The 16,940-nt window shown below is 43.7% G+C and overlaps 1 protein-coding gene across 1 annotated transcript; it reads right to left on the reverse strand.

Moving 5' to 3' along the window:
- Window positions 1–1,690: 1,690 nt before the first annotated feature.
- atp1a1a.1 (ATPase Na+/K+ transporting subunit alpha 1a, tandem duplicate 1) lies at window positions 1,691–15,673 on the reverse strand. The gene is made up of 22 exons (XM_080526390.1): window positions 15,530–15,673; window positions 9,962–10,078; window positions 9,626–9,685; window positions 8,452–8,655; window positions 8,234–8,347; window positions 8,006–8,140; window positions 7,792–7,909; window positions 7,306–7,574; window positions 6,761–7,069; window positions 5,892–6,026; window positions 5,534–5,726; window positions 5,184–5,359; window positions 4,953–5,089; window positions 4,542–4,692; window positions 4,200–4,368; window positions 3,960–4,114; window positions 3,748–3,871; window positions 3,263–3,408; window positions 2,940–3,070; window positions 2,577–2,678; window positions 2,338–2,429; window positions 1,691–1,939 (listed from the first exon to the last, which is right to left on the reverse strand). The coding sequence occupies exons 1-22, from the start codon at window positions 15,539–15,541 to the stop codon at window positions 1,911–1,913; spliced, it is 3,078 nt and encodes a 1,025-aa protein (XP_080382516.1). The 5' UTR covers window positions 15,542–15,673; the 3' UTR covers window positions 1,691–1,910.
- Between the last annotated feature and the right edge of the window lie 1,267 nt (window positions 15,674–16,940).

Below are 16,940 nucleotides of genomic sequence, written 5' to 3' on the forward strand. Positions count from 1 at the left end.
TGCTCACATACAGGCTGTCATGCAGATCTGTGATCTGACAAAGCTGAAGAGTGCAATGAGAGAAATACTTGGAAGAGGGATTATTAGTTTGTAAAACATGTATTTTCTTGCAGATGGAAATGGTGAAATGACTCGTGAAGTCTCAAGTGTCAGTTGGGAGGTGACTAGCACACTTCATTATGATGGCTCAATAACTATATGCTTAGTGAATGGGGACTGCAAACATGCCGACTTATCAATGGAATTGATTGATATTCCTGAACAGTATGCTGATTCCTGCTCATTTATTTAAGACTGCTTTTAGCTTTTGAAAAGCAACAATATACATACTGTACACATTGCATGTCCTTGCTGTTGATGCTATTGCTGCATCTGATCTTTCGTCCCTTCAATATTCAGTGTCAGGATCTTGAACTAGCAGTCAACTCCTGGCGGTCTTTGAGTGGGGTTTAAGTGGGGTTCTGTGTTCAGTCTCTCCCCCCTAACCTCTTATCTCAGCCATGCTGTCAGAGGCAGGAGACGGAGTTCACCAACGGTGGGAAGATAGAAACCATTTAGCTGTTTCAAACCTTAAGCCCGAGGACATGGGATTAGGCATTCCATAGCGACTTAAACCTTTCCCACCTGTGCTTTGAGAGAAGACCTGCTACTGTAAACTTTATATTACAGTGCAAACTTGAATGAATCACACTAACCGCAAACAGGAATGTCATCAGCGGTCTCCTCAGTCACGTGCTGCTAGTTGATAAGACTTGCCCTCGTGCTGCTGATAGGAGCAGTTTGCCTTTGATATAGAATTAGGTCATGATCAAAGGCTCATACTGCCTACATATACTACCGTTTAATGAAATGTACACAGTAAGCGACACACTTCAACACACAAAACCCAATTTATACAGAAAAAAAACCTTATGTAGTTCAACCATGTTGTTCATAATTGGTTCTATGAATGGTAAATGTTTATATTTATTGTTAAATGGTTTCATTCCACAGCTTCCCGCCTCCCTTATCTGCACCATTGAAAAAACAATCGGGAAGGACTTCCTGAAGTGTGCCGGGAATTCATACTACATAGAAAGACGGTTCTAGCATGACATCCTGGAATTTTTCTACAGTCACTTTCAGTACATGTTGCATTCTGCAAAACGTTCTATTCTTGCATATGGAAAACCCCCTAATACTGTAGATCCCAGTATGAACATTAAGGTCAGGTTATACCACATACAGTAAATGGCAGAGGGTGTCAATGAGCAGAAATCTCAAATGGTGCTATGACATGCTCTACTATAAATAACAGTGAATTTTTTGTGAAAATGTTGAGAAGTTCACAACTCTGAAGTATCGGGCTAGGAAAGTTATGACCTAGAGGTCTGTTCTTACTCTGCTTCCTCTGGCACATGACCAACTTACAGAGATCTCCTACGTGCACTGTACAATAGCACACACACACACACACACACACACACACACACACACACACACACACACACACACACACACACACACACACACACACACACACACACACACACACACACACACACACACACACACACACACACACACACACACACACACACACACACACACACACACACACACACACACACACACACACACACACACACACACACACACACACACACACACACACACACACACACACAGACCACAGAAGCCAAAGTGGGACCTGACTGAGCATTTATTTATATTACTGTTAAAAACATGTATAAAATTGGTCCTGTTCCAGAAACAAGGCACGCAATGTCACTGTCTTGGTTCATCACGATCTCAGAGTTTAGTATCAAGCATTCCCTATATAAAAACACATCCAAATTTGACAGAAGTTAAAATTCCGAGCAGCAAGACAACCATGCAGGAAAACTCGAACGATGCAGACTGGATGCTTTCTAGTAGTAGGTCTCCTTCTCCACCCACCCTGTAACAGAGGAGAAAACAGAAAACAAGGCATTTGAGATGACTTACTTACCAATAACATTGTCAAACTAAGGTTGTAGCTTTAACAAACAGCTTTGTCTCAGTGAGCAGTTTGATAAATAATCAAATGTAATGGATTAGACCACAAAACTGTGACCTTTAAACTGTGCCGTCTCCACTGGCAAGTAATGCAGCTGCTTCTCTGAGAAGTGCAGACATTGCCAGAGACCTTACGCATTATACCTTGTCTTACAATCTGCGTGAGAACAGGGGGTAGGCTAGGCTCTCGGGTGGTTTTGAGAGCTAAACTGCAGAGCTTAGGACTTTTATGAACAGATATGGCACATAGGCACAGCAACTTCACTATAAAATAGAATCAATAAAAGGATTTAGGCTCACCTCCTGGGCTGCGTCGAATTATCAGTTTTCGGATTTCATCATAAATAAAGATGAGGAGAGAGTATGGGAAGGCGCAGAACCACCAGGTTGGTCTGAGGAGAAAAGCAAAAAAAAAAACACAAGGAAAAAATAACATTAGAACACACAAAATGACCAGAAAATGCCAAAACAGACCAGAAAAATGCCCAAAACAGATGTTAACCTTGTTGAAAATAATTGACTTTTTTCATTTTACTCACTTCAGTGGGTACATTCTGAGTGCAACATCCATTCCAGGGCAATAGGACAGGAAAGCAGCCAGGGCTGTCTCCTCAAACAGGCCAAAGATCAGGATCTTGTTCCTTGGGTGCACAGAATAAAGAATAAATGGGTCAATGGCTTAAAATCAAGAATTACAGTCAGTGTCCTTGAAAATGGCAACTGTGGGGCACCTTGGTGGTGTATGGTTCAATTCCGGCAATCACCCTACCCTGCATGTCATCCCTCCTCTCTCTCACCCATCCTTCCTGTCAATCTCTACTGTCGCCATCCCAATAAAGCAGAAATGCCCTAAAAACATATACAAGATAAATAAAAAAGAAGAAAATGGCAGCTGTACTCACTTCATTCCCTGCTGGAAGACAGAGTTCCTCCTGGTCTTACAGATGATCAGATCAGCCCACTGGACGACCACAATACTGGTGAAGAAGGCGGTGTGGCAGGTGAACTCTACAATCTTTCTCTGTTCATAGGTCTGAGGAAAACAAAGGAAGCATTTAGAGGGAGAAGCAATCGAAATGCAGCAGATTACATGCAGAGATAAACTGTTTGTCATTTCAGTTGTAAACACTGACAATCCAAACATGTTGAGTGATATTCTGATATAGGATTATCACTTTTTTTTTTTTTTTAAACCGTCAAAACACATCAGCGTTTGTATACTCACCCACTGCTGGCCGTAACTGTCCTCCAGGTCGTTGCAGTGTTTGTTGTCCCAGTCCACACGGATACCCAGCAATTTGGATGGTAAGAACCCGTTCTCAGCAAGGATGACAAAGTATGTAAAGAATCCAGCTAAAGCCTGGATCATACCTGTGGAGAGTGGGGGAGACAGTGTCAAATTCTACATCAGATTCTACAGTTTGTCCAGCTAACATGGAAACCGTTGGGTGAAAACGATCTATGGCCCCACCCCACCAAAGTGGGGAAACTCTTGAGAGAGAAAGACGGTTTGGTTGAACTGGCAATGATGACCTCATCATCACTCAGACCCAATTCTCTTATCACCAGGGAGGCTATTTCTGGTTCATGCCCCACTCCTAGAACTCCCAAGGCCACAGTCAACTGTTTTCCAAGAAGTATCTAGAACCTAGTTAGAACCCCCCTGCGCCCCCCCCCCCGCCCCCCAACCCAGGTGAAATCAGGCCTTACCGATTTGCCCATAGGCTATGCTGATAAGTCTCTCGTTCACCAGTTTGTCTGTTTTGGGGTTTCTTGGCTGTCTCTTCATGATGTCACTCTCAGCTGCTTCGTAGGCCAGAGAGATAGCAGGAACCTTGAGGGTAGATGTGGTTTCAAAGATTAGAGTCACAACAAACAAACTAAGAAAAGGAATAAACACCTTTTATCAACAAAATCCTCACCATGTCAGTTCCCAAGTCGATACAGAGGATGGTGACTGTCCCCAGTGGCAGTGGGATGTTTGCGATGATGAAGAAGAGGAAGGGGGTGATCTCTGGAATGTTACTGGTCAGGGTGTAGGCGATAGACTTCTTCAAGTTGTCAAAGATCAGACGGCCTAGAAAATGCACATTACGTTAGTGAAAAGGCACACTTTGAACACTTCCCTTTTTTTTTTTAATCACTGAAATCACTGCCCCCACCTTCTTCTACACCAGTCACAATGGAAGCGAAGTTGTCATCCAGCAGGATCATATCAGCAGCCTGCTTGGAAACGTCAGATCCAGCGATACCCATAGCAACACCAATGTCAGCTTTCTTCAGAGCAGGAGAGTCGTTCACACCATCACCTGTCACAGCCACAATGGCACCCTGTGGATAAGGAGGAAAGGTGTTTAAAAAATCTTAACCTTCTTGGTAGACATTTCCACGAAAAAAAGCAGGGATCTTCTTCCAAGGGAGAATAGTTTGAATAACATTTTTACCAGCACAATCTACCCATGTGAACTGAATAGATACAAATATCGTATTGAATTCAGTGTTACCTGACGCTGGCAGCCTTCCACAATGATCAGCTTCTGCTGAGGAGAAGTTCTGGCAAACACAATCTCAGTGTGATACTTCAGGATGTCATCAAGCTGTTCGGCTGACAGGTCCTTGAGGTCACCGCCATGGACCACACAAGCCTTGGCATCCCTGGGAAAAACAACAGCATTTTTATAAACCCATTATTTTACCAGGATATCCCACAGATTAAAAAAAAAAAAATGAAAAAAAAAATATATATTTTGTTTTATGTCGTTCAGAAAGACCTTACAATCAAAATGGAATGAAATCATCTTTAAAAGGCCTACAAAGAGTATGTGAGAGTGAGAGTGTGCTCTATGTTTCCAACAACAGAAGTCTTCATATCGGTCTAGGCAAGGAGCGATAATAAGATATCTTTCGAGTATTACCTTGGGTTGACCTCTGTCACTGGAATGTTCAGACGAGCAGCGATGTCCTCAACAGTCTCGTTGCCTTCAGAGATGATCCCCACTCCCTTAGCGATGGCCTTAGCAGTGATTGGATGATCACCAGTCACCATGATAACCTGAGGGAGGGAAGATAAGTTACTGTAAGTGTTCTGATCAGAGTTGCTACTATGAATGATGAAGGAAGGAATCTTAAGTATGATATTGCCATACCTTGATTCCGGCACTCCTGCACTTGCCCACAGCATCAGGCACAGCGGCACGGGGAGGGTCAATCATGGACATGAGGCCAACGAAGCACAGGTTCTCAGTGGGGAAGTTCACCTCTTCACAGTCGAACTGGAAGCCCTCAGCAAACTGCTCATCAGGAAGGTTGAAATGACAGAATCCTGTATTGACACCAAACAAAACGAAAGAAAAAAAAGGAGGAATGCAAGTTAAGCAATTCAGAAATTATACAATTACCATTGGATCATCTGCAGTTTTAAGTCTAATGCTATGACAGATCCAATCACAATGCTAGGAGTCACTTTGGGCACCTCTCGTAGTAAATGGACTCTTACCCAGCACTCTTTCCCCCAGACCACCCAGTTCCAGGTAGGCATTCGAGAAGGCTTCTTTCATCTCTTCGTCCAGGGGCATCTCTTTGCCCTGGAGCAAAATGGTGGAGCAGCGGTCCAGGATCCTCTCGGGGGCTCCCTTCATCACCAGCAGGTGTTTGGACGCACCCTCGTTGGTGTTCTTGTGAATGGAGAGCTGACGGACAAAATAAATATTAGGGTCAGTGATTTTGAATACAGATCAGAAAAAGAGGGTTCATCATTTTCATCCCCCCCCCACCCTCTCATTGAAGTCTACTTTTTGACTGTGATAGTGTTACTGTACTATGTACTAAAGTCCATTCCATTCCTATTGACATACCTGGTATTTGTTGGTGGAGTTGAAGGGGATCTCTGCAATTTTGTTGTACTTGTCTCTCATTCCTTGCACAGAGCCACAGCACAGCTCAATACACTTCAGCAGGGCAGACTCGGAGGCATCGCCAGCCACATCTCTCTGTGGGAGGGAAACAAGAAGGAATATTTATGTGATTGGCACACCACTGGGAAGTATTTCTCAAACTCATTATTTGTAATTTCGCACACCACTGGGAAGTATTTCTCAAACTCATTATTTGTAATTTCGCACCCCCAAGGACATTTCCTCTATCTATTTATCCAGATGTTATAGCTGTTTAAATAAATGTCTCTATATTAAGCCTAGCAGAAGAAAACAAAAAGGCACCCTCCCTCACCCACACCCTTGCTACACTGACAGAAAAACTGAAAATAACCCCCAAGCGTGAAATTAAGCCTGGTAAAATTACAGTTTGTCCATGGTGAGACATTTACAGGTGATTAACCGAGAGTGGAAATGAGACGTTATACTCCAGGGGATTGCGAGACCTGTGGCAATAGGAAGCACTAGGCGACAGGGGGGCCCAGGGGAGAGGGGGGGGCAAAATTGCATTAGCAAAAAAAAAAAAACTGACAAGTGGTAAACAGCACACAAGAAGAAAACAGAATTTTAAAATGCAATAAGAAGAGATCTTGTATGGCATTTTGTTCTGGAGGTTCTTTCAGAATTCTTTCAGAATTGCATGTTGACATCCTTTCCACTACATTACAGTATGTCTCTCACTATTGTCCGTTGCACATCTGTCTTACACCTTAGACACAAACGAGTGTGGTAAGAGACCCAATACACCCAGTGGTAAGGGTACAGAAGATTAAAAAAAAACAGCCTCTAACCTTGAGGATGGGTAGACCGCTCTGTTCTGCCAGGAAGACGGCACGGTTGCACAGGCCAGCGACTCTTGCCAGGGCAGCCCAGGTGGCAGAGCTTCTGTCGAAGGAGGTCCCGCTCTGGTTCTCTGTGGTGTCGGCCTCGTGGATCTGGTTGTCGAACCACATGTGGGCCACTGTCATCCTGTTCTGGGTCAGGGTGCCGGTCTTGTCAGAGCAGATGGTGGAGGTGGAGCCCAGGGTCTCCACAGCTTCAAGGTTCTTCACCAGGCAGTTCTTCTTGGCCATACGCTTGGCAGTCAGGGTCAGACACACCTTTAATGGAAAGGCAGGGATCAGTAGGCTTGACAAATTCAGACGACTCACCAGCTTGTACAGCAAAACTAGTGAGTAACAATCAAATACATTTTCAGAGTCAGAATGACCATATCAAACTTATATCGAAGGTACACCCTGGTAAGAAAATGTATCCTCAATCATGATGCCAACTCATCAAATGTTAAGCAGAACACAGACAAAGACAAAAAGCACTACAGAAAGAAATGACATACGGTTACGGTAGCCAGGAGACCCTCTGGTACGTTAGCGACAATGATTCCAATGAGGAAGATGACAGCCTCCAGCCAAGAATACCCAAGGATGAGGGAGAGGACGAAGAAGGACAGTCCCAGGAAGACAGCCACACCGGTGATGATGTGGATGAAGTGCTCAATTTCAATGGAGATGGGGGTACGTCCGACTTCAAGACCGGAGGCGAGGGTGGCAATACGACCCATCACAGTGCGGTCACCAGTGTTAATGACAACACCACGGGCAGTGCCTGTAGGAAATGACATGAAGTACACATTTAAGCATCCTCCAATCTACTACCATATACACGTACACAACGTGCAGTTTTAAAACCTCAGATGTTGTGACACTTTCAGCTAAGGGTTTCAGCTATTTTTTTAAAAATCCCTTTCATTCAAATCGAAGTAAGAAGGGTTTGTCTCTTCTTTAGTATTTTTCATCTAAATAACTCGGCTATATTGATGTACCTTCAACACAGTTGGTCGAGAAGAAAGCAATGTTCCTGGTCTCCAGGGGGTTGTCGTTGGAGAAGTCAGGAGTACGGGTTTGGGGCTCAGATTCACCAGTGAGAGAGGAGTTGTCCACCTAAGAGGGAAGAAAGATTTAATAAATCTAACAATGAACGGCACTGAAGGTAGGTGGCACATGACATTTGGGTCAAGAGGACTCTGAAGTACCCACCTTGCAGCCACTGGCAGAGATAATGCGCAGATCGGCAGGGATCCTGTCTCCTCCTTTCACCTCCACCAGGTCTCCTATCACAACCTCCTCAGCATTGATGCACTTCTTCTCACCGTCACGGACAACCAGGGCTTGCTGTAAGACAGACCAGCGGGATTAGTGTCTGTAGACATAACAGTGTTGGTCAAAGACAAGTTATTCTTAGAAGTGTTTCAGAAGCAGTGGTACCTGTGGGACCAGGTTCTTGAAGGAGTCCATGATCTTTGAGCTCTTAGCCTCTTGGTAGTAGGAGAAGCAGCCAGTGATGATGACGACAGCGGAGAGTACAACACCCAGGTACAACTGAACGGGACAGAACAAAGAGAACTAGTACAACAGAAACCCAACACCAAACATCTCACTCCCATACTCCAAATTCCACACGTTCAGCATTCTATGATTCTTACGTTATCATTGGCTGGTTCATCCTCCATGGCGGCCTGGATTCCATAGGCGAGGAAGCAGAGGATAGCGCCAGTCCACAGCAGCATGGAGAACCCGCCGAACATCTGCTTGCAGAACTTCACCCACTCTGGTGTGGTGGGGGGAGGAGTCAGGGAGTTGGGACCGTCACGAGCAAGGTTCTCTGCAGCCTTAGCATTGGTCAACCCCTGTAGAAAAAACGAGATGGCGGTGTTACATAAATGAACACAACATGGAGGTATCATTTGTTCCCCTTACTCTTCTACACATTTGTATGTCATATGTAGTAAGAATCTTACCAATGTAAAAAAAAAAAAAAAATCAATCTCAACCTTCATAAGGAGAGAGATCACGGAATTTGTCACAAAATAACAGCCCTCAACAAGAGCTCGACTTTAACTCAGGCAGAAAATGGAGAAACAAGTCGTGGGGCTCTGGGGTGTCTAGGTGCTGGCAGTTGCCAGGCAACACAGTGCAAACAGTGAAAACAGGGCCATCTCCTCCATTGGGAGAGCATCTGAAATCTGGGCTGAGGTGCTTCAATCCCGCTGCTTGTGAATTATTTAACAGCTACTCCACTGCTAAGCTGTGCAACGAAGTTTAGAGGCAGTAATCTACCATTCTCCTTGATCTCTACGTCATGATCAAGAGCACATTTGCACGGGTGTTAACAGGGGTAGATGGGTGGGGAGGGGGGGGAAAAGCCCCCCAAAAAGATGTTTCTTGTCTTAGCTGCTCTCTGATCACCAGTGGAGGTTCTGCCCTTTCAATTTTATGGACAACCCCGGACTAATTGCTTAAGAAAGATCCAATCTAAGAGTCCAAAACCCTTAACTTAAGAACAACTTTCAGTAAGAGTTGGGTAAAACTTTAACGAACCATGCTTAAAACTATGGTTAGATTACTAAATCTAAGTGTCTTTGTAGGACAATCTACTCGGTATACTGCAACTATATCTAGATTTCGGGTGGAGAAGCGGCGAACAAGCAACGCCAGCGTCCTCTCTCGACCCGCATTTAAAACCCGTACAGTACATGACCTGAGGTTAAAAACAACAGTGGCCTTACGGGGAACCCGTTGCATGGATCATCAGAACAAATGAAATAAATTGAAACATTTCAATGAAATAACATGGAGGTGAAGCTTCCCGTGACTCACCCTGCTCAGATCAGTCCCGTACTTGCGGTTGAGCTCATCCAGGGTCAGTTTATGATCATCCTATGGGGCACAGATGAGAAACATGGTCACTGACAATAATAGGTTTTTAAATGTACACGGATGAGGTTTTCTGTACAAGCTGTGTTGCTTCTGTGCACTTCACTGGAAAAATGGGCTATGAAAATATCCAAACATATAGGCCTATAAAGAATGGCAAAGCAAGTCACAGGAGGACATCATTATAAAACCTCAATGTGTCATTGCAAAAGGTCAGTGACATCAAATTACGCGAGGCAAGAAAGCAAAAGAGATACAATGAGAGAGAGCTCGACTTACCAGATCAACTTCCTTTTTCAGCTCATCCATGTCCTTCTCCTTCTTCTTGGCCTTGGCCTTCTTCTTGTTGCCGCCCTGCTCCGAGGTCGCAGCGAGCTCATACTGTTCACGTCCTTCCTACAGAGAGAGAAAGAGAGAAAAATTAAACGAAACCAGAGATATTGTTCAAAGCTTATGCCGAGAGCAGACCTACCTAAACACCAGAAATCATCGCTTGACCATACTATGATGGACAGTGATTTCACACAAACACAAATGACATTTTGAAAATCACCAAACCCTGCCTTAAATTCAGAACATATACGGTTTGTGTTCCTACTAAATCACTCCTGAAGATAAGGTAATTTGTGTCCCTATGGTTACAACCCAAACACTTTCTTAAAAGGAAACTCACTTTTATCATCCTGATAATGATTTCTTGAATGACTCTCATTTGAATAAATGATTGAATGCGTATTTCTGTTACAAATGACCTGGCATACGTTACCCCCTGACTAGGAATGGAGTATGGTACACTACATTCATTCTCACTTGCTGCTGCTATTGAGTTACTTGGACATGCATGATGTTATAACAAAGGCTGTCCAAAGAGCAGGGGGCATAAGGGCCACAAAATGTCATCAAGGAAACGACCAATCACTGCTCAGACTTTAGCTTTCTAACACCTAGCCTATCCCCTGTGACAAGCCAATTACTTTCATAGAAAGAATCAGCAGAAGAAACAAGACATTTGGAAATGGCATCTGAAGTTCACGAAGAGACTGTCAGTGTGCTCATCCGAGTCAAGCCCGGGTTCAGCCCTCCCTTTCTCCATGATCAACCTGTCACCTTTGCTCGAGGGACAAAGACCAGCCAAAGAGAGCGTCGGCTAGACTGCTGACACCGGGGGGTGGTGTAACACTGCACCAGACTGGCACACCAACAGGATAATGCACATTTCCAGATTAACATCGGTCATCCCTCATTTACAATTCAGGATCTAGGGTTGGAGGGGTTTTGGCTGCCAGAGATAGCTCTGCAGGCATCTCCTTACAATGGCCTGATGGGAATATTCACAAGCTGCTTAATTGTAACCAAGTATTTCTGGTTCCCAATTGGATCTCAAATTAAAGGGCCATGATACTGAATATCACAAGTATCTTGACATTAGATCCTACCCAAATGCATGATTACTAGACTAATTTCCTTGCTATTAGGAAAGACAGAGAAAGGTAGGTGGATCTGTATCAACAGGTTCTGCTGTTGTTTTTACCCCCCCCTAAAGGAATCTGTTGTGACAGTCTCCTCTCCTGTGGTCTTTCTAATAGTTGACAATGCAGTCATTCTACCCCCATCTCATAAAGATGAGTGAAAACCCCAAGTGAGGGAGGCAGAGGCATTTCAACATTTTCAAAAGGGTCAAAGTGTCTCGTCAATGTTAACAGGAAACTACTGCACTGAAAACAGGAAAGATGCGTGGATGACTCCTCGCATTGTGTGGAATCTCACACAGAGCTTTCAAGCACACAACAGTTTTCTCACCACAGAACAATGAACCTTTGTGCCCTTCAGACTGCACCAAAACATTTTTGGGTGGTTTTGTTCTGGATTTGAACTGTACAGTAATGGAATTCAGACCCTCTTAGCAAAACACTTAGGATAGCTTACCACATTCTTATGTGGGATTACTGTAATGATTTGATCTAGAAGCCAGCAAACCCATTATGTGGTTAACCAGGCTAGCGCCGACATGCCACTTCTCCAATAATTTACAGTAAGATATTGAAATGGTGCAATGGCTCCTGGGAGAGAGAGAGATGAACTGTCCGTGTGAAAGAGAGCAAGAGAACATGGGTGGAGAGTGTGGAGACAAGACTTCCTTTCAAAAGGGACATAAAAAAAAAAAAAATGTTGAAAGAACATCAACCCTACGAAGAAAAACAAAGGCGACAGAGCGGAGCTTCAGAGAGAGGGGCCTCTTTTTGTACACTCAAAAAACAACACCATCTCCAGCTCCACAAAAGTTCATAGGAGACGGTCGAGCGGGTGCATATTTTACAGCTAGGGTCGAATTCCTGTGAACACCATTCCTGGGTCTGTTCCTGTACGTGTGCCAAATACAAAAGCTGCTCACTCAAGCATATTGGCTCCCCCTCGTCCTGGGACTTTGCCCCGTTGCTACCAGCGACATAACCACACCTCTCAGATATCTGAATGGGCAGAGTCACATGTTACCCTCCTCCCCCTTTTTCCTCTCATCCTTCCCTCTCCCCAATTCTTCTGTTTGGAGAAAAAGTTCATTAATTCACACGAAGTGTTTAAAACTCCACCCACGTCCTCTGGAAGAGTCCGTGTTCCCAACCTGAACAAAAGGATGTGGATGGTGTTACTCCCAAGTCCTAAAGAAACTTGGTTAACAAAGAAAAAAACGCCAGAATCAATGGAATGCAACGTCTTCTGTCGCAGCTATTGTGAAATGCATGTTGGATTGCTGGAGGCTCATGTGGTTAGCCATGTGGCCTGAAGAGATTTTTTTTTTTTTTTTTTTTTTACAGTTGTTGGATGGGAAAAGATACTGAAGGGGTGTGAATGCTTTTACCTCGACTCTCGCAGTATAAGTTACGATTATATACCACCCCGCAATGTTTAGGAAGCTAAGCCAAATAGGAGCAGAGATAGAGGGGGGGAGGGAGAGAGAGAGAGAGAGAGAGAGAGAGAGAGAGAGAGAGAGAGAGAGAGAGAGAGAGAGAGAGAGAGCTGGGGGTGAGATGTATATTCTGTCACAGAGATGGTGGTGTGTGACAAAAGCGCTGCCTAATACATAGTGACCGTCGAGCGGAAAGAATGTTAAATCCTCAGGAGAGAGAGAGGGGCTTCCACATCGGCCCCCTGGGGGGAATGCACTGGCAGCTGGGGCCACAACCTGATAGTAACTCCCCTCTGAGGTAGGAAGGAACAATCAAGAGAAATAACAATGAGAATTCCATAATTACTCCACTACATGAAAGGCTCTGTTTTTGTAGCATATCTAACCTCATTCATTTACAGTGGAGAATCCCACGTGGCACTTTCATTGCACCAAGTGGTGAAAGCTTAAACAATGATCCCCTTTCTTGGTCATGGTGAGAAACATGAAAAACAATCGAAACAAACAAAGAATGGCCTAATAGAACATAATCTGTTTTGTTGTGCCCTTCAGTTGATGGATAAATGGAAATAGTCATGTCATATGACCTGACTAGGAAGGGCCTTAAATTACATCTCAAGTGGTTGACAAATAGCCGCCTCGACAGTGGTGCCAGTGTGTGCCAAGGCTTACAAGTGGCCAGATAGTGCCCAAAACCTGATGCTTCCTAAACCTAATGAACAAGCCGTATTTGTTTTTCCACAGCTGGGCTTTCTAGTCCTGCCTCACAGTGTAGTTTGTTTACATTCTGCAGTTTGTACGATGGCAAGCTCAGAGACACTAGCAACACATTTAAAATCCTTCCCGTTTATGGTAATAGTTTTTCTAAAAAGCGTCATCCAAACCGTATTGTATTGTATTGTGTAGTTACAGCAAACTAACTTGGATTATGCTTGCCACCCACCAAGTTCACTAGTCAATAAAACACTTGGTTGATAAGACTATCGCACGCTTGCTCTAAATAGAGCTCCTGGCCCAGTCTGGCCTCATAGGTATCAGGGTAGAAAAGGCCTGGAGTAAGAACCGTTGAAGCCCGGGAGTGACTGTGGAAAAGCAATTGGCCTTGACACACAGCGGCACAAACCCCGCTGCGGAAAGCCGGCTATTGAGCTGTTGTGGGCCTCTTGAGCCTGAACTAATGAATGGTAGCAATGCAGCAACTAGTATCTATCTTTCAATCTGTGTGGTGTTCGCCATCGTTGTCCCACGTTCTTTTCCTCCTCATCCCTATGCATCCCTCACATTCTCTTGTCCCCTCATCCCTCTGCCTGCATTTCTCTCTCATCCCTCCCCCCTGCAGACTCCTGGAAAGCATTACCCCTGCTGTCCTAGCTGTGTCCTGGCATCTGTGCCAACAGTGTAGTGGACCGGAGCAATGGGGAGATGAGGAGAAGGGTGGGGGCAGGGTGTTCACCACGAGGAGAAAAAAATTAAACACCTGGGTAAAAAGCATGGATGACAGTTTGACTGCTTCCATTCATATCTCACATCAGATCTCTCCCTCTCCCTCCAGCTGAAAATGCATAATTTATCCCTATGTGCGATGCGCAGCAAAGCAGGGAGTGGCGTGCCTTATATATTACCCACCCGACCCGACACCCTGAAAAACCCACCCAGCCTGCAACGCAAGAGTCAGGTGTTGATAGACAGAACACCTCAATAGAGGAGAGACATGGGTACTGAAAAAAAAAAATCAACCCCAATATCCCATGATCATTTTCAACAATCTCAGGTAGCCCGTTTATGGCAGTGATGTCAAAAACCAAGTGAGGAAAATAAGTAGACTGACTGTATTTTACACCATTGAGGCGCTGGAGAGAATTTGTATCAATTTCATATAGCTTATTTGACATAATCTATCTACAGACTAAAAACAATTAGTATAGCAATCACTGTCGTGAACACAAAAAAGTATAGGTGACAAGATGCGCTAAATAGACTCCACAGGATCGTGTCTAGCTAAAATATGTTCATACACAGAAGGCACACAATAACAAGTCCCACACCACAAAATGCCAGAAACCAAATGTCCGGGGGGATCAACAAAAAAACTATTCAAAGACCTTTTGCTTTTCTAAAATAGGTCATCTGTAAAATACAAATCAGCCAAATCAATGGACATTTCATGAAGCTTATCTACGTCATAACTAAATTCCGCTCTTGTAAAAAAAATCTTCGCCGCGGACGTTGGTTACGTTGTTGTGACATGGGGTAGGACAACTTTGTAAATTGTTGGAACCCACCCAAAAGACACAGAGTCGCACAATCGCAACATATAACGGTTGTGAATCATTTTATAGATTCCGCCAATATGTTGACTAGCCTAAACAAATCACCGTCAAAAACGACCCCCCCCCCCCCCCCCCCCCCCCCCCCCCCCAAAGACCACATCACATCATGTTGGCAATAGGCTATGAGTGGCCATAAAAAGAAAGTCACAAGATTGTATTTTTGTCCCCACCATTCGAATTGAAACAGGCCACGCTACATTGTAGCCATCTCGGTAGCAGTTTGCTTTGCATTGATGGATCAATCTTCGAACTTTCTTACAGCGACAGTTCTGTTATCATCGCAGTGCTTGAAATGGGTTTATATTGCGTACCACGACTCTAACGCGAAAACCTGTGGAACGTGAGCATCTTAATGGAAACTCAGACGTTTTAACTTATACTCGATTAAGACTGAATGAAAGTAACTTTTGTTCAGAACAAAACGCGGAAGTCAAGATACTTTCCCATAGCAGGCATTTTTGAAAGAATGCGCACATGTGAAAAATATTCTAACAACCACCTGTATGATAAAAGAAAAGAAAATACACAATTTACAGAATTTGCCAGAACAGAGCGATTAGAGCACATCACATGCAACACATTTTATGGCAAGTAAAGGAAACGTGTACTTACTCCTCGTCCCATGTTTGCGATGTTGTGGATGACAAAACTTCTTGACAAATCAAATCCCAATTTAATTAAAACCAAATAGTTTTTTTTCCTAAAATATAATTGCCCCTGGATGTGCCCTTATCCACACGTGTCACTCCTCCCGGACACGCATCCAAGCTCCCTCCCGTTACAAGGTCCAATACTTATAGACAGTGTTCCTTCGATTGTGACGTCTGCAGTTTTGCCATGGTAACATAGAAAGCAGGGGCGGGGTCTCCATTATTGAGCGTTTTACGATTATCGGCCTCCATAAAGTATGTAGAATTGTGTTGCGTGACAATGGACTTTAATCCTTGCACATTCAAATATTTCCAATGGAAAGTCACTTGTTCTTTTCAATCTCTGTCAGTGTCCCTCACCATTTTTCATTCATCTTTCTTTCTTTCTCTTTCTTTCTTCTTTCAGTCATTGAGTCATATAATATTCTTTTTATGTGTTACAGGCTAAGAACACACACACACACACACACACACACACACACACACACACACACACACACACACACACACACACACACACACAACTATAACTATGACTGACAATATCACTATGACTAATTAAATGTTATACTGAACCCAAGGATGTTTAAACTAGAATAAACCAGACTGTTAAACATAGAGTGAATGTACATCTTTCTACCTCAGCATGTCATAATATACCATTTCTGGACAATGTGACCTTGTGAAAAGAATAATGGAAGCCTCCATGACATGAGACAAGATGGCAGGTTGTAACATCTATGAATGATTAACTCTTTAACGTTGTCGTCCTAACCATTAACCCTTGTCTCAAGGTCCTGTCCTATGTCTTAACCTCCCCCTTTACCTCAGTTTATACTCAAGAATTTCATGGCTGAACCAGTGACTGACCAGGCGGAATCAATCACGTCTTAACAAAATGACTGGTCTTTGTATCTCGCTGTGTAGCGTTGCATAGATTTTTCTTTGGAGGTCTGGAAATGAGAGGGATTTTGAATAATGACTATTTGCAAAGTGAGTCTGCACTGTTGCAGCGTTGGTTTTCCAACAAGTCCTTGATCAGGGTAGAGAGTCTTTACATGATATCTGACTGAGGGAACAGAACAGAACAGAACAGAACACAGCTTTATTGTCCACCTTTATTGAAAGGTGAGATTAAAAACGCCTTTGGCTGGACCTCAAGAGTAACATAGAATAGTCTTACAGTTAGGATTACATATACTATGTATATTCAAAGTAGGCCTACACAGTTACACAAGGACACAGATACACACATACTATTTCTGCAAAACTCCAATGAAATCATATTTAATAAGTTTTACCATGTTCTGTCCAAGTCAAATCTAATGAAGACTCATTAGCTAATTCCTAATTGGCTTAACTTAATATGTTTA

This window comes from Nansenia antarctica (assembly GCF_963989245.1).
Source record: "Nansenia antarctica genome assembly, chromosome: 3".
Classification (NCBI taxonomy): Eukaryota; Metazoa; Chordata; class Actinopteri; order Argentiniformes; family Microstomatidae; genus Nansenia; species Nansenia antarctica.